General features: G+C 32.4%; 1 protein-coding gene across 2 annotated transcripts; it reads left to right on the forward strand.

The window, feature by feature from the left end:
- Positions 1-288: 288 nt before the first annotated feature.
- On the forward strand, positions 289-2,990 carry LOC133297496 (vacuolar protein sorting-associated protein 32 homolog 2-like). 2 transcript variants are annotated; one of them, XM_061496659.1, is made up of 8 exons: positions 289-447; positions 558-706; positions 1,383-1,482; positions 1,597-1,682; positions 1,774-1,865; positions 1,998-2,112; positions 2,218-2,413; positions 2,692-2,988. In XM_061496659.1, exons 2-7 carry the CDS (start codon positions 635-637, stop codon positions 2,407-2,409), a joined length of 657 nt encoding a protein of 218 aa, XP_061352643.1. In that variant the 5' UTR covers positions 289-447; positions 558-634; the 3' UTR covers positions 2,410-2,413; positions 2,692-2,988. The 2 variants fall into 2 exon arrangements, with proteins under 2 accessions (XP_061352643.1, XP_061352644.1); XM_061496660.1 differs by lacking the exon at positions 289-447 and having other exon boundaries at positions 612-706; positions 2,692-2,990.
- The last annotated feature ends 15,238 nt before the right edge of the window (positions 2,991-18,228 follow it).

An 18,228-nucleotide genomic window follows, 5' to 3' on the forward strand; every position in this document is an offset into this window, starting at 1 on the left:
TTATAATTAAATTCCTAATTCAGATTTCAAGTTTTGTAAATACAAATTTATAAAATTCTAAATACTAAGACACAAATTCTTGCAAAAAAATAAGATAGCAATACAGATTTTATAAGTATAAAATTTGCAGTGCGATTAACCAATTACGGCGGACGACAAATATTTTCATCTTTTTTCCGTGGATACGGGTAATATACTAGTTGGATAAATAAATTGACAGAGAAAAGTAGTGCGCGCCACGTGGAGGTGAACAAGAGACCAACGAGGATCTTCGAGGTTATTTCTCTCTTCATTTCCAATCGAACCTCAAACACCAAAACAACACGCCTAAGCTAAATAGACCAAAACCAACCGGTCTCTGAGATTTTTTGCTTTTTCTATCTTCCCAGATCTCAAGCCTTAATCTTTCTATCTAACTCTCACTCCAAAATCTAATTTTTCAACTGGGTTCGTTCATCTCTGCTTTTTTATTTTTTTATTATTATTATTCGTTTGTTTGTTTTTGCAATATCATTGGTTTTGCGATTAAAATGATTCGGTTTTGATTGGATTTTCAGTGTTTCTGGAAGATCGGTTGACGAATTGAGAGATCTTATCACTTTGTGACACAGAAGGGTTTCAATCAATCGTAATCATGTTTAACCGCATGTTTGGTAAACCTAAACAGGAAACCAATGCTGTAGCAACTTTGGACAAGTTAAGCGAGGTAATTCGCCTTTGATTTTCCATAAATATAGTCATTCTTCATTTTCCCACTCGATGATTTTTTTTTATTTTTTATTTTTTCATGCTAAGCTATGTGATGAACATAACTGTTTGACTTGAATAAGTTATGTTGTTCTAGTTTTCTCTTAATCGTTATCTTGACATGATTGACACTGAATAAGCTGTGTTTTCCTCATGGAAACTCGGATTCCTTGTACTCTTGAGCTATGAACTATGAACCAAAATGGGTTTTCTGCATGCTGTGAGTATTGAATATCAATTGCTCCTTATCCCAATTAAACCTTTAGTTAATTGGTTTAACAAGATTACGTGAGAACAGAAGACATGTTTTATGAAGGTTTTATTCCATTGCATATATGGAAATTGCTTGTTCATAGCTAAACATACATCTCTGTATTTTCAAATTTATCACATCAATACCAGAATATGCTTGCATTTCTTCTGAGTCACAGCTTTGATATGGTAGCTAGTGCTGGACTGATTATCTGAGTTTTTCTCATTAAATTTTGTTTGGTTTGTATTTCAATGCTTTTTATTTAAATATTGCTGCATCATGCAACTATAGACTTGTGCAAAATTTATTGTTAGAATTTTTTTAAATCTACACATTGAGAGAGAATTTCTTAATTGAATATTTTGTTCTTTGAATCAAGTAGACGCTTGAAATGCTAGAGAAGAAGGATAAAGTACTCCAAAAAAAGGCTGCCGCGGAAGTTGAGAAGGCTAAAGAATTCACTAGGGCAAAGAACAAAAGGGGTAGGTTGCATAACCCATGGGTACTTGTTCTAGAGAATATCTTCAGAGTGCACTTTTTTTCTCCCACTTTCATTTTTATGGTGACATGCATTTTTGAGTTTTTGTTTAATGCAGCGGCAATACAATGTTTGAAGAGGAAGAGGTTATATGAACAGCAAATAGAGCAGCTCGGAAATTTCCAGTTGCGTATTCATGACCAGGTGCGAATGCAATTTTTTATACATCAACAATTCAGATGATGATTCAGTTTATTGAGCTTCTTTTGCATCTTATGCTGGTCATTTGTGTCAGATGATAATGTTGGAAGGTGCTAAAGCCACCACAGAAACAGTAGATGCGTTAAGAACCGGAGCATCTGCTATGAAGGCTATGCAAAAAGCAACGTATGTAGCACTATTTCTTTTATAATAGATTTAGTGATTTCCCTGTTCATATTTTCTTATATTTCTTACTTCTCAACTTCATGCTCCGGCTTATATTATATAATCAACTGTTGATTATGACAATTTTTTCAGGAATATTGATGATGTTGACAAGACCATGGATGAGATCAATGAACAGACTGAGAACATGAAACAGATTCAGGAAGCATTGTCAGCTCCAATTGGTGCAGCTGCTGATTTTGATGAGGTCACTTTTTGAAACGTTTATTTTATTTGTGCTATAATGGTTGCGAACAGGATATTTGTATCTTTTGATTTCCGTGGAGCATTCTGAATTTCTTTCCCTTTGCAGGACGAATTGGAAGCGGAACTTGAAGAACTGGAGGGTGCTGAGTTGGAAGAACAGCTTCTTCAGCCAGCAACTACAGCTCCTGCGGCCCCAGTGCAGGTCCCAGCTGGGCGGCAACCAACTCGCCCTGTTCCTGCGAAGCCCACTCCTGAGGATGATGAGTTGGCAGCTTTGCAGGCCGAGATGGCACTTTGAACAGGTCTCTTTTCGAAGCTGTAATACAATAATACATTTGTATTGTTATCTATGTATTAGTTTGTTTTAATTGAATTAATGTTGCATTTAACATGACAGTTAAATGGTTTGCGTATGGGCCATTTTCATGTTGGAATATAAACTTTTGTGAAGTTGAGTGAACTTGTATCATAGTTTGAAACGAATTGCCTAAGATTACTTGTCAGAAAAAATAAGAGAATCTTATTTTAGGTAGTTCTTATGGGTTTTGCCGCTGGCTTTGATTTAGCCTGAATTTTGCAGGCATTGTTGTGCGTGAAGACTAGTGGCTTCCATGAAGAAATGTAACCACTATGATGTAGAGAATTCTGCTTCTCTTCTACTTGCTTATGTGTGCAATTATTGAACAGACCAGAGGATGTATTATGTATATATAAAAGGTGAAAAAAATTGAACATAAAAGTCCCCTTCAAAACTCATTACTTTTCTCTTGGATGAGTTTGAACCCCCTTTTTAAATATGTACTTATCAAATATTGATGCATTTGGCTCTTATATTCTGTTTGGTGGTGTTTAACATTTGTCATCATCAATTTAATCAATGTAGAAGAGAATTTTAATATCCTAAATTATTCTAAAAGACGCAAGGATAGTTCATTTGAGGTTGAGAATAAAGGCGCTGAAAAAGTTAGAAAACCTAATATTGTTTTGATTATGGATTTGACAGACATGATTTAAAAAAAAAAGTTGGATAATTGTTACATCTATTATTCCATGGACGTTGACATCTTCTGGATGTGTAACTCAGAATATTGGGTGTCTTGGCCGTTGCCAGATTCAAACCAGAGAAGCTAACATCAGACTTAATATAATTATGGACATGTTTAGATGCAGTTTTCAAATATCGGTGTATTTTTAGTATGATTTATACGAATAATGATTTAAGTAATTGTGATATAGTGTTAATGAATTCAATTCTCTAGCAGCGTTGGTTGGCAAGTCTTTGGAGTAATGGTATGCACTTGTGTCATTATATTGTACCCTATTTCCATGTACCATCTCGTTAACTAAGAGCATAATTGTCAAAGTGAAAATTAAAACGGATGCAATTGAGTTTGTATGTCTCTATTTGCATGTCTTTTGTTCCTCATCCGGATCTGTCATTTGAGTTAAGCTTTTCACTTGATAAAGGTGTTTACCCTGGTAGTATTTGAACCCAAAAACAGTTCGAATGGCATTCTGTGGTATACCCTATTGCTATGATACTTCAGAGAATTACAAATTGACACCTGTGTTTGACATGGTGCCACGAGTGTTATGCCACTGAATCCTAGCATTTCAAAAACTCTATCCATTTCAAATTCAGAACACCCCTAACATGTAGAGGTAACTTCAAAATCAATTTTCTTTTGTTTTAGGCTTTCTAAATGTAAAAGAAGGCATTAAATTGTGGAGCTTTTTGGGTGAATGATAATTTTGAATTAAAATTCTCAAAGCAAAAAAGAATAAAATTTATGTCAAGATGAAATAAACAACTTTGCTTTCATCATATTTAGAGAGAGTTGGGTTTGTCGTCAACTCTCAGACTCGTAGCAACCGAAGACGAATTTAACATTGCAAGTTGTTTTGTGGAGATATCACATTGTACAACAATTTCTCCCTAAAACAAAAGGAACCTAAAAAGTCCCAAAGTAAAAGTTGCTTATTCTGATCATAAAAGTACCAACTATGGCATTCTGCCAAAATTTGTTTACACAAGAGATTTCTATTTCTACAACTCATCATGCAGGGTTGAACTAGGAAAACAAGGTAGATTAATAATCACTACATCTTCCATTCCAATTAATTAAATTAACGAATCTGCACAAATAAAAAGATAGAGAGGGAAAGACTCATAGAGACATACAAATAAAAAAAAAAGAATTCCATTGAAAAGAATAGAGGTCAAACAAATAAATACAAAAAAAGAAAACTAATCATAGTCACTAGATGAATCCGGTGATTCAGGTCTGCCCCCAGTTAATGAATGATATAAGTAAGAACAAGAGCCAGCAACATTAGCACATAAGCAATTCCTTGGTCCACCGCTACCACTGCAACAAAAAATCATCATCATCAGCCACAAATTACTTATCAACTCATCCCAGCAACCCCAATGGAAATTGGGAAATAGCAATTAATCATGATATGTGAAAAATAAAAACTTTTTTTTTTTTTTAAGTAAGAAAAATAAAAACTTTGAACAATGATATTAAAAGGGCATACCATCACTTGTAGGAGCAGGGGCAGGTGCAGGGGCCTCAGCATTGATGGATGGTACCACAAAAGCCAAAGCAAGAGCCACAATGCACATAACCAAAACCTGAAATCTCAACACCTCCATTGCAACAAAACACAATCTGAAACTGAAAACAAATCTAAAGCCAAGGTTGGTTTATAATTGGTGAAGAGAGAGAGAGAGAGAGAGAGAGAGAGGTAGGAAAGAGAAAAAAAGGTTGCTTTGGTTAAATGGTTGGGAGAATCTTGGCAAAAACAAGAGCCACTCTTGGCTAGCAATATAGTGAGAGAAGAAGGGGATTACTAGCCGTTGATGGATGACACGTGTAGGGATAATATTGTGAGCACGTTACAGAGCAGAGAGTTGTCTAGCTGTACAGAATGAGAATGGATGGATACCTCGTCCAACCAATGAATGGTGGACAGGATAGTTTCTCTGTGCCACATGATTGGTCGAATATTATGTACAACTGGTTTGGTTTCATTTCAATTTCAAACATTAGCTTCTTCTTTTTTTAATTCTATTCTTTTTGTTTTTCAAACGATTGAACCGTTACCTTGGACGGCTACCGTTGGCTTGCTCTGCATGCGGTGGGGCCACAGATACAACTAATTCACGACATCGATGCACACACTGATTTCCTCATTATTTGTTCATATAATAGTCGATATTTTCAATGGTTTCAATCTACGGACGGAACAAATCTTCGTTGCTAGCCTCAGTAATAAATGGATTAAATGCACTGAATTTAGTACATCTATTTATTTATTTTGTGACATGTGAATAAAATATATCACATTTTTTTTATAACCTCTTATAATCATATCTTAATATCGTTGATTTCTGTCAATCAACGGTTATAATTTATTGTGAATTAATAATTAATTAATGAGTTTAATTTGTCAAAATCATAACCGTTGATTGGCGGAAATGAACAGTGTTAAGATATGGTTGTAAAAAAAAAGTTGTAAGTATAATCTTTCTCCACATTATTTATTAAAAAAAAAAGTAGATGATATTATGTGTTTTGTCCACGTGTCACAATATCTTTCGATGTATCTGATGCACTAAAAATTTATTTATATTTTGGAGATTATTAAGAAAAAAATGTTTATCATTTTAAATTATACAACTTATATCATTTTACTCTCACAAAGAGGTGGGACCTACACCTTTATTTTTTTTGTCAATTCTTCCCTCCTTTATCTATCTATTTCTCTCTCTTAAAATGACACAACTTTACCTCCTTTAAAATGACACATATTTTTTTAATTATTTAATTATAATTTTTTTCTCTTTCTTTTCATAAACTTATTGATTGATGTGTCACACTCTGGTGCGATGTACATACGACGATTTATTCCTACCTTGTCAGTTATTCTACAACTGTAGATCGAAGGACCAATTACAGCTTGAGAACCGAAATAGAATATAGCAAATAAATGATTTTGAATTGGCATTAGTAACTCCTAAAAATAAAGGATCAATTCGCTTCAATACTGAGGGGAAGTGAATCTGCAAGCTAATAGTGTAACGGATACATGTTAAAGAATAAAGTGCAAGCTAAGCAAGTTATATTTTCTAGAGTATCAAATAAATTTTTTTTTTTTTTTTGCCAACAAAAATGAACACAGTTAGCTAAGGATTTGGTCTATACCTCACTAAGTCGTTGGTTCAAACTCGTTATTCGATGTGAAGAATTTATTAGTAGGTAATATGTCTTTCTGACACTAATGAGATACCATGTCTAATCCTGCTTAAATTTATTATTATTATTATTATTATTATATTTTTTTTAAAAAATATAATTAGTAACAACTTATAAGAAAATAAATGAGGTCAATTCATATTTATCATTATAAATCTTTAAGTCATTAATTTTTTAAAGATAAAATATAATTCACTCGGTTGAACTTTTTGGTCATATTAAATTGGCAAAAAGGTTTATTTCTGATCCTAGTGAAGCTCTAATTAATAATTTGCAGGATGCCAAGGCTCAAATTAATAACATACTAATATAATTATATGTTAGTATCTATGCCAAATATAGTTATATGTAGTTGGATCATTTTTTTGTTGTGTGTCTATATATATATATATATATATATATATATATATATATATTCTAGCTGGATTTGATATATTGAATTGTATAAATGTACCAAAAAATTGTATTCCACTTTCAAGTAATATAAAGTCGTGATGTTGTATGCTTTCACACAATCAAATCAAATGGTTATTGTAAGATATAACATTAAACTTCTAAGTTTTTTTTTATCAGCATATACGAAGGGATGGTGATGCACAATCTTTTGATCCAAGTGCAGCTATTCAACCCACAATTACAGATATGGCAGGCTCAAAGGCTATAAAGCCCAAACGTGCAAGAGTTCTTCCAGAAAAATACAAAAACGACCTGATGCATTAGATGTAACAGCTGTATCCAATTTGAATTAAGTCTAGACTGTTATTTTTTATTCGAAGGAAGAAATATTTGTTCTTTTAAATGATATAACTTGTATCGTTTCATTTTTACAAAAAGGTGGAATCCACATTTTTATTTTTATTTTATTCCGCTCTCTCTTCTCCATAATTTATCTCTCTTTTTCATTTAAAATGACACAATTTTATATCCTTTAAAATAATACACATTTTGTTCTTATTTTAATTAGCATTAGGTCTATCTTTAATCAGGATTAGATATTAGATTTTATTCTTATCAATAGTTCAAATTTACGTTGTTATTAGACTCTATTTAAGAAGCTTTTCGGCAATCAATAAAGGACAGCAACTTTAAAACCCAATTATCTTCCTCTTCTCTGCTTCTTCCGTTATTCTTCTCTGTTTCTTACTTTAAATTCCTTATAGATGATATCGTGTTTTTTAGGTTTTTGTTAGGTTTCGGACATGGCTCGTGTTGCATGTCGGTATTTATATGTCAGTGGTATTGTTTAGTAGTTGATATTGGTGTGGGTAGTGTTGTAAAATGGTGTGTAATTGTAGGAGTGAGGTGTCAAATACATATTGGTTGGTTAGAGTAGTTAGCTGATGTGGAAGTCTATTGCAAAATGTATAAAAAAAAGAAACTGAAATTGTTCGATTAATAACTCTCTTTTATATACTTTGCAATAGACTTCCCACATTCGCTAACTACTCAAACCAACCAATATGTATTTGACGGTAAAAATATTAAAATATTATTATTTAAATAAAAAAATTATAAAACGTAACATTTTGAAAATTTATGAATCTATTATATTCAATCTTGCCCAAAATGGACATGAGTACTCTTACCCTATGATGCACGGACACGGACACGGGACATGACACGATACGACACGCCGACACGTTAATTTTAAAAATATCATATTTCGACACGTTGGGACACGTTTTGATATTAAATAAAAATTTTAATATATATAATATAATTTATATTTAATACATATAAGAGTCCATAATAAGTCATATAATCAATCAAATATTTAAATTTCATAACAAAAATATAAATATAAATAATTTTTCGTACTTTGTTAATTTTTCATGTCAAATTTTATAATAGAAAAAAATTAATTTATAAATTATTTCTTTTATATTCAGTTAACAAAATAAAATTAAGATTTAAAAAAAAATGTGTCCGAGCATGTCCAAAAACGTGTTCGAGCGTTGACCGCGTGTCGAAAAAATGTGTCGGAGAGTTGAGCGCGTGTCCCCAAAAGTTGACCGCGTGTCCGAGCATGTCCGTGTCGGACACGTGTCCGACACACAAATTTTAAACCGTGCTTTCCAGCTCTTACCCAATTTGGCGAGACCTTTTACAAGAACTCGCCTTATTTAGATGACACTTGTGAAAGAGTCAGCAACTGTGTTTGGGTATTTCATACAGACCCTGTTTTAGGGTTGACAAAAACGAGTCAACCCGACGGGTTGGCTCGTAACTCGCCAAAAATGAGCCGGGTTGGGTTGATAAAAATGAGCTGTCAACCCGAGCCAACCCGACTCGTTTCAACCCGTGAAAAAACGAGCCAACCCGCGGGTCTAACGAGCCAGCTCGCGGGTTGAGTTTTTTTTTTATAAAAAATACAAAATATAATATACAAAAATGGACAAAAGCCACACATGTTGTCATCATTTTTCTTCCTTCTCTAAACCTAAGTCCCTAATCTTCTCACCCATTTTTATATTGTTAGGCTGTGCTGGTTCTGTTTGGTTCAAATATCTTACCCACTTGATAGCAAGTGGTTCTGATTGTTTATAGATGTTGATGCAAATTTGCTGTGAAGAAAATTTGAAACTAAAATATTTTGCTTTTATTTCTCATTTTGTAACCCTTTGTTTAAGCTAATGGAAGCCACATAGCTGGTGCATTAATACTACAGGGTCTCAAGCCACCCCGCGAGCCAATTTTCGAGCCAACTCGCGAGCTATTTTTTCAAGCCAACCCACGAGCCATATTTTTGAGCCATCCCGCGAGCCAACCCTATCCCGACTCGGGTCGGGTTGGGTTGGGTTTTCTGGCTCGTTTTTTTTATCGAGCCAATCCTAACCCGGCTCATTTTTTCGGGTTGAATGTGGGTTGGGTCGGGCCGAGCCGGGTTGGCCCGTTTTGCCAACCCTACCCTGTTTGGAACTTAATGTTGTCTGCATCCTCTTTCAAGTTTTAGTCATTGTCAATTTTTACTGTAGCACAATATAGGTCATTGCAAATAAGGGTGTAAATGGACTAGGTCGACCTACAGGAGCCTACGACCTAGCCTATATTAGGTCAAATTTGACCTATTACAAATAGTCAAATAAAATAAGCTTATGCTTCTAAAAAAATCTATTTAGAAAGTAAGTCATAGGCTTTTTTTGTACATGTCGGGTCTATAAGCCTATAGGCGGCCTATATCATATTATTTATTTTAAATAAAATAAAAAATAATATTATTTTAATAATTTTAAATAATAAAGTAGTTTTGTTTTAGTTATTTTTGTTAGGAATGTGGCTTCCATACTCAAGAGGGGGGGTGAATTGAGTATTACAAGATTTTCGCAAAAACCCCCTTCTAGTTTATAAATAATTATTTCAACCAAACTTTGATATGTGGAAAGCTAATCAATACATTCAAACAATCTACAATATATAATATGTTACAATTATAGAGCTTATTCTAGCACATACAAGATATAAAAGAAGCAATTAAAGCGCTCGAAATAAAGAGTTTAGAGTTTAGAGAATTGCAAACACGATATATCCTGATTCGGTCACCACCACTTGTGACCTATGTTCAGACTGAAGCCGCTCGATCAACTCTTTCACTAATGGTCAAGCTTCACGGGTGCTTGACAAACCGTTACAATCTTCCAAGACTTCGGGTTCTTGGATACCTTTCAATCTCCAAGTTTACGGGTACTTGGTAACCTTACAATTCACTCCAAATTTACTTAGGTATTTAGTGACCTTTCAAGTGTATAGGATTCACTCCCCTAACTACTCAATAAACCAAAGGAATGTGTTTAATAATGGCTAAGTACTCTCAAAGTACAAATAATACAAGTTGAAGAACCATTGTATATGACACTCTCACAAGAATAAAGCTCAAATAGAATTTATGATCAAGAAGACAAGAATAATGCAAATAGGATGAGAATTAATGAGTAATGATGATCAAGAAGTGTGTACCATCAATGGGAACAATAGTCTCTATTTATAGAGGGGCCCCATGGCCTTTTTCTTACTCATTTTCGCAAACTAACCGTTTTATAGCCGTTATTTTTGTCTCTGTACAGTAGGTAATCGATTACCATTGAGTGGGTAATCGATTACCATGAAGGGTAATCGATTATCATTGTTGGATAATCGATTACCAACCTGTTGACAGGTTGGATTTCGCCTAAAATGGTTTTCTCTTGATTCACATCAGTTTCAAATATTGTTTAAACATTTTATGAACATTGAAAATTGCATTTTCATGCTAGGAATGTATTTGAATGTCAATTGATGATTTAATGCATGTATTTAAAAATACTTTGAGCTTCGTTCTTGTAAATAATCAATTTACAAATAATCCTATGTCCTATAGTATATTACTCTGAGTTTGGACTTAGAGACTTCTCTTGAAGCTTGAGTCTTGATCTTGTTTAGACTTCTTTTTTATGGTTGCACCTTGAATCTTTCTTTCCATGCTTGTTTTTTATCATCAAAATCGTTGAACCTTTATGTTCTTTTCGTAGAGTGCATTGGTTCCACAATCTCCCCCTTTTTTATGATGACAATCTCAAATTAAAAAAATGATTAGTATAGCATGTATTTAGACAAATATAGTATTGAAACTCCCCCTTAATATATGATTGATATACAAGGTGTCATCTAATCTTCCTTTTATATTTGAATTTTATTCTCCCCCTCTTTACCTTAATATATGCTTATGATTTTCTCAATTTACGTATCTTTCTCCCCCTTTGGCAACTTCAAAAAGCATAAACCAAGTTAAGCATTGAACTTGTGATCAACAAAATTCCATTGAGCATATTAATAAAGAATATCACCAAAATAATAATATCAAAGCAACTATCAAAGCTCCCCCTTGATCCATGAATGGTTTCAAAGATAAAAGTGTGAGAATTCTAGGGTCAACAAATATCTTTTTTTTACCTTTTTAGTACATTCTCCACCTTTCATCATTGTTTTTACCTTTTCTCAACATGTTAGGTAGAGGTGTGCTACATTTTTTTTTTAATTAGCATTGATTCCCCTCTTTAGGCAACATAAATGGCATTGAATAGCCAAGACATATAACAAAGCATCCAAATGATTCAAGTAAGTGCAAATATGCTTTGGAAGTTGACTTAAATCATCAAGTGCTCAATATATCATAAATCCAACACAAATGATCCATTCAAGTCAAAATATACAAATATAAGCATATGGTCCAAGTACAAAGCATTTATATCACAAAGATCGAGGATATGCAACTAATAATGCAATACGAAGCATCAAATCCTAGTTGAACATTATATAGAATATGATAAGAGATATGACAAATGATTTTATCCCATTTTTACTAGCATAAAATAGTATGTGCAAGTTGTAGGCATATGACTAGCATGACTTTGATAATAGCAAGCATAAGATTCGTAGATTTGTATTAAGCAAGTGGCTTTAATAGCATAAATCATTCGATATACCTACACAAATATTTTATAGCAATATCATGTCATATGAAGCAAATAGAGAGATTAGGGACTTAGCTAATTTATGGAGTATTTTGCAAATTAAACCTTTTTGAAGTATCTCCAATATCGTTATTCTCCATTCCTTTGTAAGCTCTTAGCTTTCTTTTTGTTGCTGAGGTGAATTTTCAATTATGACTTCGATCTTTTGTTCTCCTCTTTTTCACTTTTCTTATCACCAAAAGGATGTAGGTCAACTTTCCTACAATATAATCATCACAAACATCCTTTCTAGGCATAATGGAGTTAGTCTCTTTAAAAGAAAAAATTATTGACTCTTTCACTGTCATAATTATTTTATAAGCCAAGTGATGGATATAACAAATAAATGCTAGGCTTCCCCTCAAATCATGCATACTAGTAAAATATAAGTCATATGATTACACATGCATATATTAAGAGAAGAACTTTTCCTTTTTGAAACACAAAATAAATCAAATGAACTATGTTTGCTAAAACCATATAAGAACATTATCATAAATAAGAGCTTGATAAAATGTACTTTCTCTTAATCCGTTAAGTATAGACATTCTTAAACTTAATTCTTATCTCAAAAAGAATTTAAGAAAGATAAAGATTCTTTCCATTTAAGAAAGCATATCCCTTGAGTGTAATCAAAAGAATATTGAAAACATCTATCCTCATTTTCTCATTAGTTTAAAAGCCTTGAAATAATATAGAAATTTTGAAGACTAAGACTTATCTTTTGAATTTTTCAAATGTTCACATATGTAAATCATTTCAAAATATTGATGTTTGAAACTTCCTTAAATTTTTCTCTCAATATTTGATAGCACTTTTCAAAGTAAGTACAGAGACTATTACATTTAAATCATGTATCCAAACATTTTTCCAATTTTCAAGATAACAAAAAAAGTGAAAGATACTTTCAACATCTTGAAATAGTTCTCAAGGGTATAGGGTTTTCAAAAGTTTTTTTTTTTTTGAAAAAATGACATAAGGGATTTTTCTTTAAAATCAAGTCAAAAGCTCATTTCATAACAAAAAGATTTTCATAAGAATTGTATCACTTAGAAGCAAGGTGATTATTAATTAAAGTTCCATGTTAATGAAATATGCTATTGGAATCAAAATACGCATATATTTGAACAAGGTTTACTTTATATGTAATGACAAAATCCAAGATATAAGATCTAATTATACATTTTTGTCATGCTAAGCATATTTCTCATGTAAGGAAGGAACAAGTATCATATCATCCATACTATAGAATTCCATAAGAGTTAGGGATAATGATACTTATCGAGATCAAATATGATATGATGTGATGTTCCTTATTCATGGTGATCCTAGCCACTTGATCTTTCTTCCTTTGAGTTTTCCATTTGTGAGCAAGTGAAGAAAGTCTATTTTGTTTCCCTTCATACATCTATTTCTTAGTCATGTATGCTTGACACTTCAAGATTTTGTTGCCATATTTGATTACCATATACAAAGCTATCTCTTGAAGCTTTCCAAATCAAAGATTAGCATAAAATATCATTTAAACACATCTCCAAGCATAATCTTGGTTGATATACAATATGAAACATGTATTACATTATCAACCATGGAATAGGACAAACCATAGACATATGCACTTGAATCTTTAGGAATATTTCAAGCATGGTTAAGGCATGATTCAAGATTAGGAAGAAATATATGACCATCATGAAAATACATTGGGACATTTTGAAGCAAGTAATGATCATATAAGTCATGTTATTATAAATGAGCAATTTTAAACATAATCACATGTCAATCCAAAAGATACAATTTCTTTTCAAAAACTAATGCTTGAAAGATCATGGAATTAGCATTTTACACATATCTTTCTTGTTTCAAGAGTGTGACATATGTCAAGCAATTAATACAAGAAGATATTTAATTTCGTAATCTTCAAGTAAGCATGTGATACATTTAAGCATATAACAAAGAAGTGAAATCATTTTTGTGCATGTATAACTCCAAGTAAAAACTAAGATATACTCTAAAGCTTAAGCTCAAAAAGATTATCATGTTATTGTAACAAATACATGTGCCTACTAGCATATATAATAACATTTAGGGCATATTATTAGAATAACACAATCTATTGATTGTGTAAACATATCAACTAAATATCAAAGAATTCCCTAATTATCATGTATATAGCATTTAGAGCATAAAGAGGGATAGAAGTAACCGAATTTGAATTCTTTCAATTTAGAATATGGCTCCTTGAGATTATCATGAATATTCTTGTACTTTATCATGCTTGCATCTCTTCTTATATGTTGGATACTTTCATGCTTTCCAAGTCTCAAGTTGAATAAACTTATTTCATTTGAATACATTCTTGAGGTAGTTGTAATGCTATAGTTCAAAGCACTTTTGGTATCCGCTTTGGATCCATAGGGGTTAGTCATTGATCATCAGTTCATTATGCTCTCATAAAGATCAATAATATCACACATAAATTGAGCATAATAAGTTAAATAATTAATTTAGCATTAAGCACAAAGTCAATAACATTTCCACAGTTTCTTTTTCATAAACTCGTAATCTTGTAATTAAAACTGGGAATACATCAATACTTCAAAAATTATGAATTTTGGATATGTTATAATACACATCTCAAGCTTTCTAACAAGATATAGATCATGTCAATCAGAGTTATATAGCTCAAGATATGATCAGTTAAATTTGATGCATTGAAATAGAGTATTTAACAAAACAGTCATAATCACGAATTTACTGGGGAATGTGTACATATCCAAAAAATCTAAAAATTTCCAGTATTAAACTTGATCAATCTATCTTTCTAATGTCACTGGTTTCATGCTCAAGGGATTTGTATAGCTCAAGTTATGCTCATTTTAAGTAAACTACTCCAGAACAGAGTTTATGACATAACAGCTATGTCCACGAGATTTCTGGGAGCATTATACTTGACTAAGAATTATAAAAATTTCCAAAATTAAATTTTATCAAGTTAGATTTCAATGACCACTGGTTTCACTTAAAAACGATTTCTATAACTCAAGAAATGCGTAAAACAATTCAGCTGTGTCAGAAATAAACATATAAGTGAACAACTATAGATATGATCATGTGCTATTCATAATTTTCAGCATTCAAACCAAGCACATATGGTTTTATCCATTACCTAAGGCCTAAAGGATATATACCTCATATTCATTGGATTCATATGTGAATAAGCATAAGAGGTAATGATATTTGATACTTTGGCCTTTGTAATCAAGTGGAGACTTTTTCTTACCCATTGCTTCTCTCTTTGGATTTTGAACCTTCTAGGTTCCACTTTGTGCATGCGAGAAGCTTGGGCTGAAGTTTCATTACTTCTTTGATTGATAATTCCTTCATTGGGCCTAGTAAGCATTTTCCTTGACGATTCATTTTTCTCTTGACATTTTTGTCCATCATTTTGATAAATTTTCTGTGCATTGGAGAAGCTAGGAGGACTTTTTGGTACCCATTTCATCTTGGGTCCTTGAGCATTAGGAATAACATTTATAGAAGCTTTGACAACCTAAACCAACTTATTTCTCATGAAAGAATTTCTTCTATGATAGCACAAATGAGAATTATGTCCTACTTTACCACAATAATTACATACAATATGTTTGCAAGATAAATTGTTCTTTTCAAACTCAACTTTCAAATTTTTGGCTTTCTTTCTATTATCACTATCCAAACTATTATTTCCATAATCATTTATAGGTTTTCCATGTACAAAAGTATCATTAATATTTTTATTTTCAAACATGGAATATGAGCATGTAAGATTATCAATTATGGAAGGTTTGGATGATAATTCCTCAACTTGATTATCAACATCAATGCAATTTTTAAGAATGGTTGAGGGTTCACAATTCAAGGATATGTCCTCTTCTTGAAAATCATATATATTTTTCAAAGATTCAATTTGATTTTCAATGAAGCAAATACTTTGTATAGAAGCCAAATTTCTATTTTTCAAGTTCAACAAACTATCATTCAATTCATCATATTTATATTGTAAATCATCATGTTTAGGACTATATTCAAGATTTGTATTATTTACCTCAACTTGAATGTCATCATTGTCACAAAGAGGTTTTGGGCTTCTTTGATCACTTTCAATCTCTTCTTGAGTGCATTCATCATCTTTTTCTTCTTCCAATGGATTTTGCTCTTCTTGCTCTCTATATGCATCTTTATGCACAAAATCATCATTGACAAGATAGATAGTAATAAGAGTATCCCATATATTTTTAGCATTCATGCAATGTTTAATCTTAGCATATGCATCATCATATACACTTTTTCGAAGCATTTGCATAGCCTCAAGATTGAAGACAAAACATCTTTTATTGAAGTCATTCATGCATTCTTCTATTTTCATTGAAAAACCTTTATCTACAACATGCCACATAAAAAGATGAATTGATTTAATAAAAATTTCCATTCTTTTCACCCAATATTCAAAATCATCACCATCAAAGAATGGTGGTTTATCACATTCAAAGCCTTGCATTTTTTGTTTGATTTAAAAATAAATTATATTGGAAGCCCCAACAAAGATCTTTAACTCTAGGCGGTTAAACCTCTAACTGAGCACTAAGCTCTGATACCACTTGTTAGGAATGTGGCTTCCATACTCAAGAGGGGGGGGGGGGGTGAATTGAGTATTACAAGATTTTCGCAAAAGCCCATTTCTAGTTTATAAATAATTGTTTCAACCAAACTTTGATATGTGAAAAGCTAATCAATACATTCAAACAATCTACCATATATAATATGTCACAATTATAGAGCTTATTCTAGCACATACAAGATATCAAAGAAGCAATTAAAGTGCTAGAAATAAAGAGTTTAGAGAATTGCAAACATGAAATATCCTGGTTCGGTCACCACCACATGTGACCTATGTCCAGACTGAAGCCGCTCGATCAACTCTTTCACTAATGGTCAAGCTTCACGGGTGCTTGACAAACCGTTACAATCTTCCAAGACTTCGGGTTCTTGGATACCTTTCAATCTCCAAGTTTACGGGTACTTGGTAACCTTATAATTCACTCCAAATTTACTTAGGTATCAGGACTCAAAGGATTATGACACCTATCAAAGTTAGATGACATTGAAGAGATAACCTAATAATTTGGAAAGCTGAACAATTTGTAATAATATCCTCTTTTCTAAGTAACTTCCTTCCTAACATTTTTATAGGGTTAATATTAAGGGGAATGATGCGTTTATAATTTTTTTTTAAAAATTACACTAAGTATGACTAATTATATATTTTTGATTGAAATATGATCGGTCATAATTAATAAAATTTGTAAACAAAAAATTTGTAAATATAACTTTCTCCTAATATTAATACCATACGTGTTTGGGAGTCAAGACACCTATGTTTGGCAGAGGAAGCAAGCCCATTTCTAATAATTAAATTTGCTATTGGGCCAAATGCTGGTCGAAGGGAACAAGTTGGGGCCAAAGGGTGTCCAATTTCAACATCGAGGTTTTACTGAATTTAAGATTTCTTCTCGGGCTTAAAGGAATGAGTCACCGTGCTAATAGACCTGAACAAGCGATATTAAGAAAAAGTTCTGGAGGCTCTTGGATTTCTACTAAACCACCAATTCTAAATGATTACCTCATAAATACAGCAATTTTCAGGTCATAAACCTGCCTTTTGATCTATTTAAAGTAAATTTCACAACTTTTTGTCGGATTAATGCCTTTGTGAAATAATGCAGTGAAATGCAAAGGAATATAAGTCGTGGATGGGTGCTCATTTAATTTGCACACGAGTCAATCAACATCTATCATGTGACATGTACAAGACGAGGACATGGGCAGCAAATAGTACAAGTCTTGTACTTATTCCATGGACGACTTGCACAAAACATCACATGGCAGATATTGATTGGCACCATGCAAAAAACGGGCACCTATCCCTTGAGTTAAATAGTATTATTTTGATAAATTATTTCACAAACACATTGATCCGGTAAAAAGTTTTCAAATACGAATCAGTACGGTCCAAAGTCCCCATAAACCACAAACCTTTTATTTAAAAAAAAAAACAGATAATAAATCACACTGCAGAGACCCCTTAAAGCGAGCAACAGCAACAGTAGTCAAGACGGTGATGTAAACTAGAGGCAAAAAGATAATCTTTATATATTGCAACTGGAAGCAAAAAGCTTTTTCACCCTGCATCATCAAGACAGCAATAGAGAAGGAAGAAAAGAAAAAAGCCATTTCTCTATAAACGAGGATGTCATTGGCAATACTCTAAATTTTACATTTTAATTGTCATTGTTTGGGAGAAGCGCTACAGCCAGCAGTGGGCCTTCAGAT

The sequence above is a fragment of the Gastrolobium bilobum genome, unplaced genomic scaffold (assembly GCF_033153095.1).
Source record: "Gastrolobium bilobum isolate Gb01-03AN ecotype WA unplaced genomic scaffold, APGP_CSIRO_Gbil_v1 utg12919, whole genome shotgun sequence".
Classification (NCBI taxonomy): Eukaryota; Viridiplantae; Streptophyta; class Magnoliopsida; order Fabales; family Fabaceae; genus Gastrolobium; species Gastrolobium bilobum.

What these genes read in the sequence shown, in the direction of transcription:
- LOC133297496 (XM_061496659.1), top strand. Translation starts at nt 635, where the DNA reads ATGTTTAACCGCATGTTTGGTAAACCTAAACAGGAAACCAATGCTGTA. An exon ending in CTTTGGACAAGTTAAGCGAG is followed by an intron (nt 707 to 1,382) that starts GTAATTCGCCTT and finishes TGAATCAAGTAG; the next exon opens with ACGCTTGAAATGCTAGAGAA. An exon ending in TAGGGCAAAGAACAAAAGGG is followed by an intron (nt 1,483 to 1,596) that starts GTAGGTTGCATA and finishes TGTTTAATGCAG; the next exon opens with CGGCAATACAATGTTTGAAG.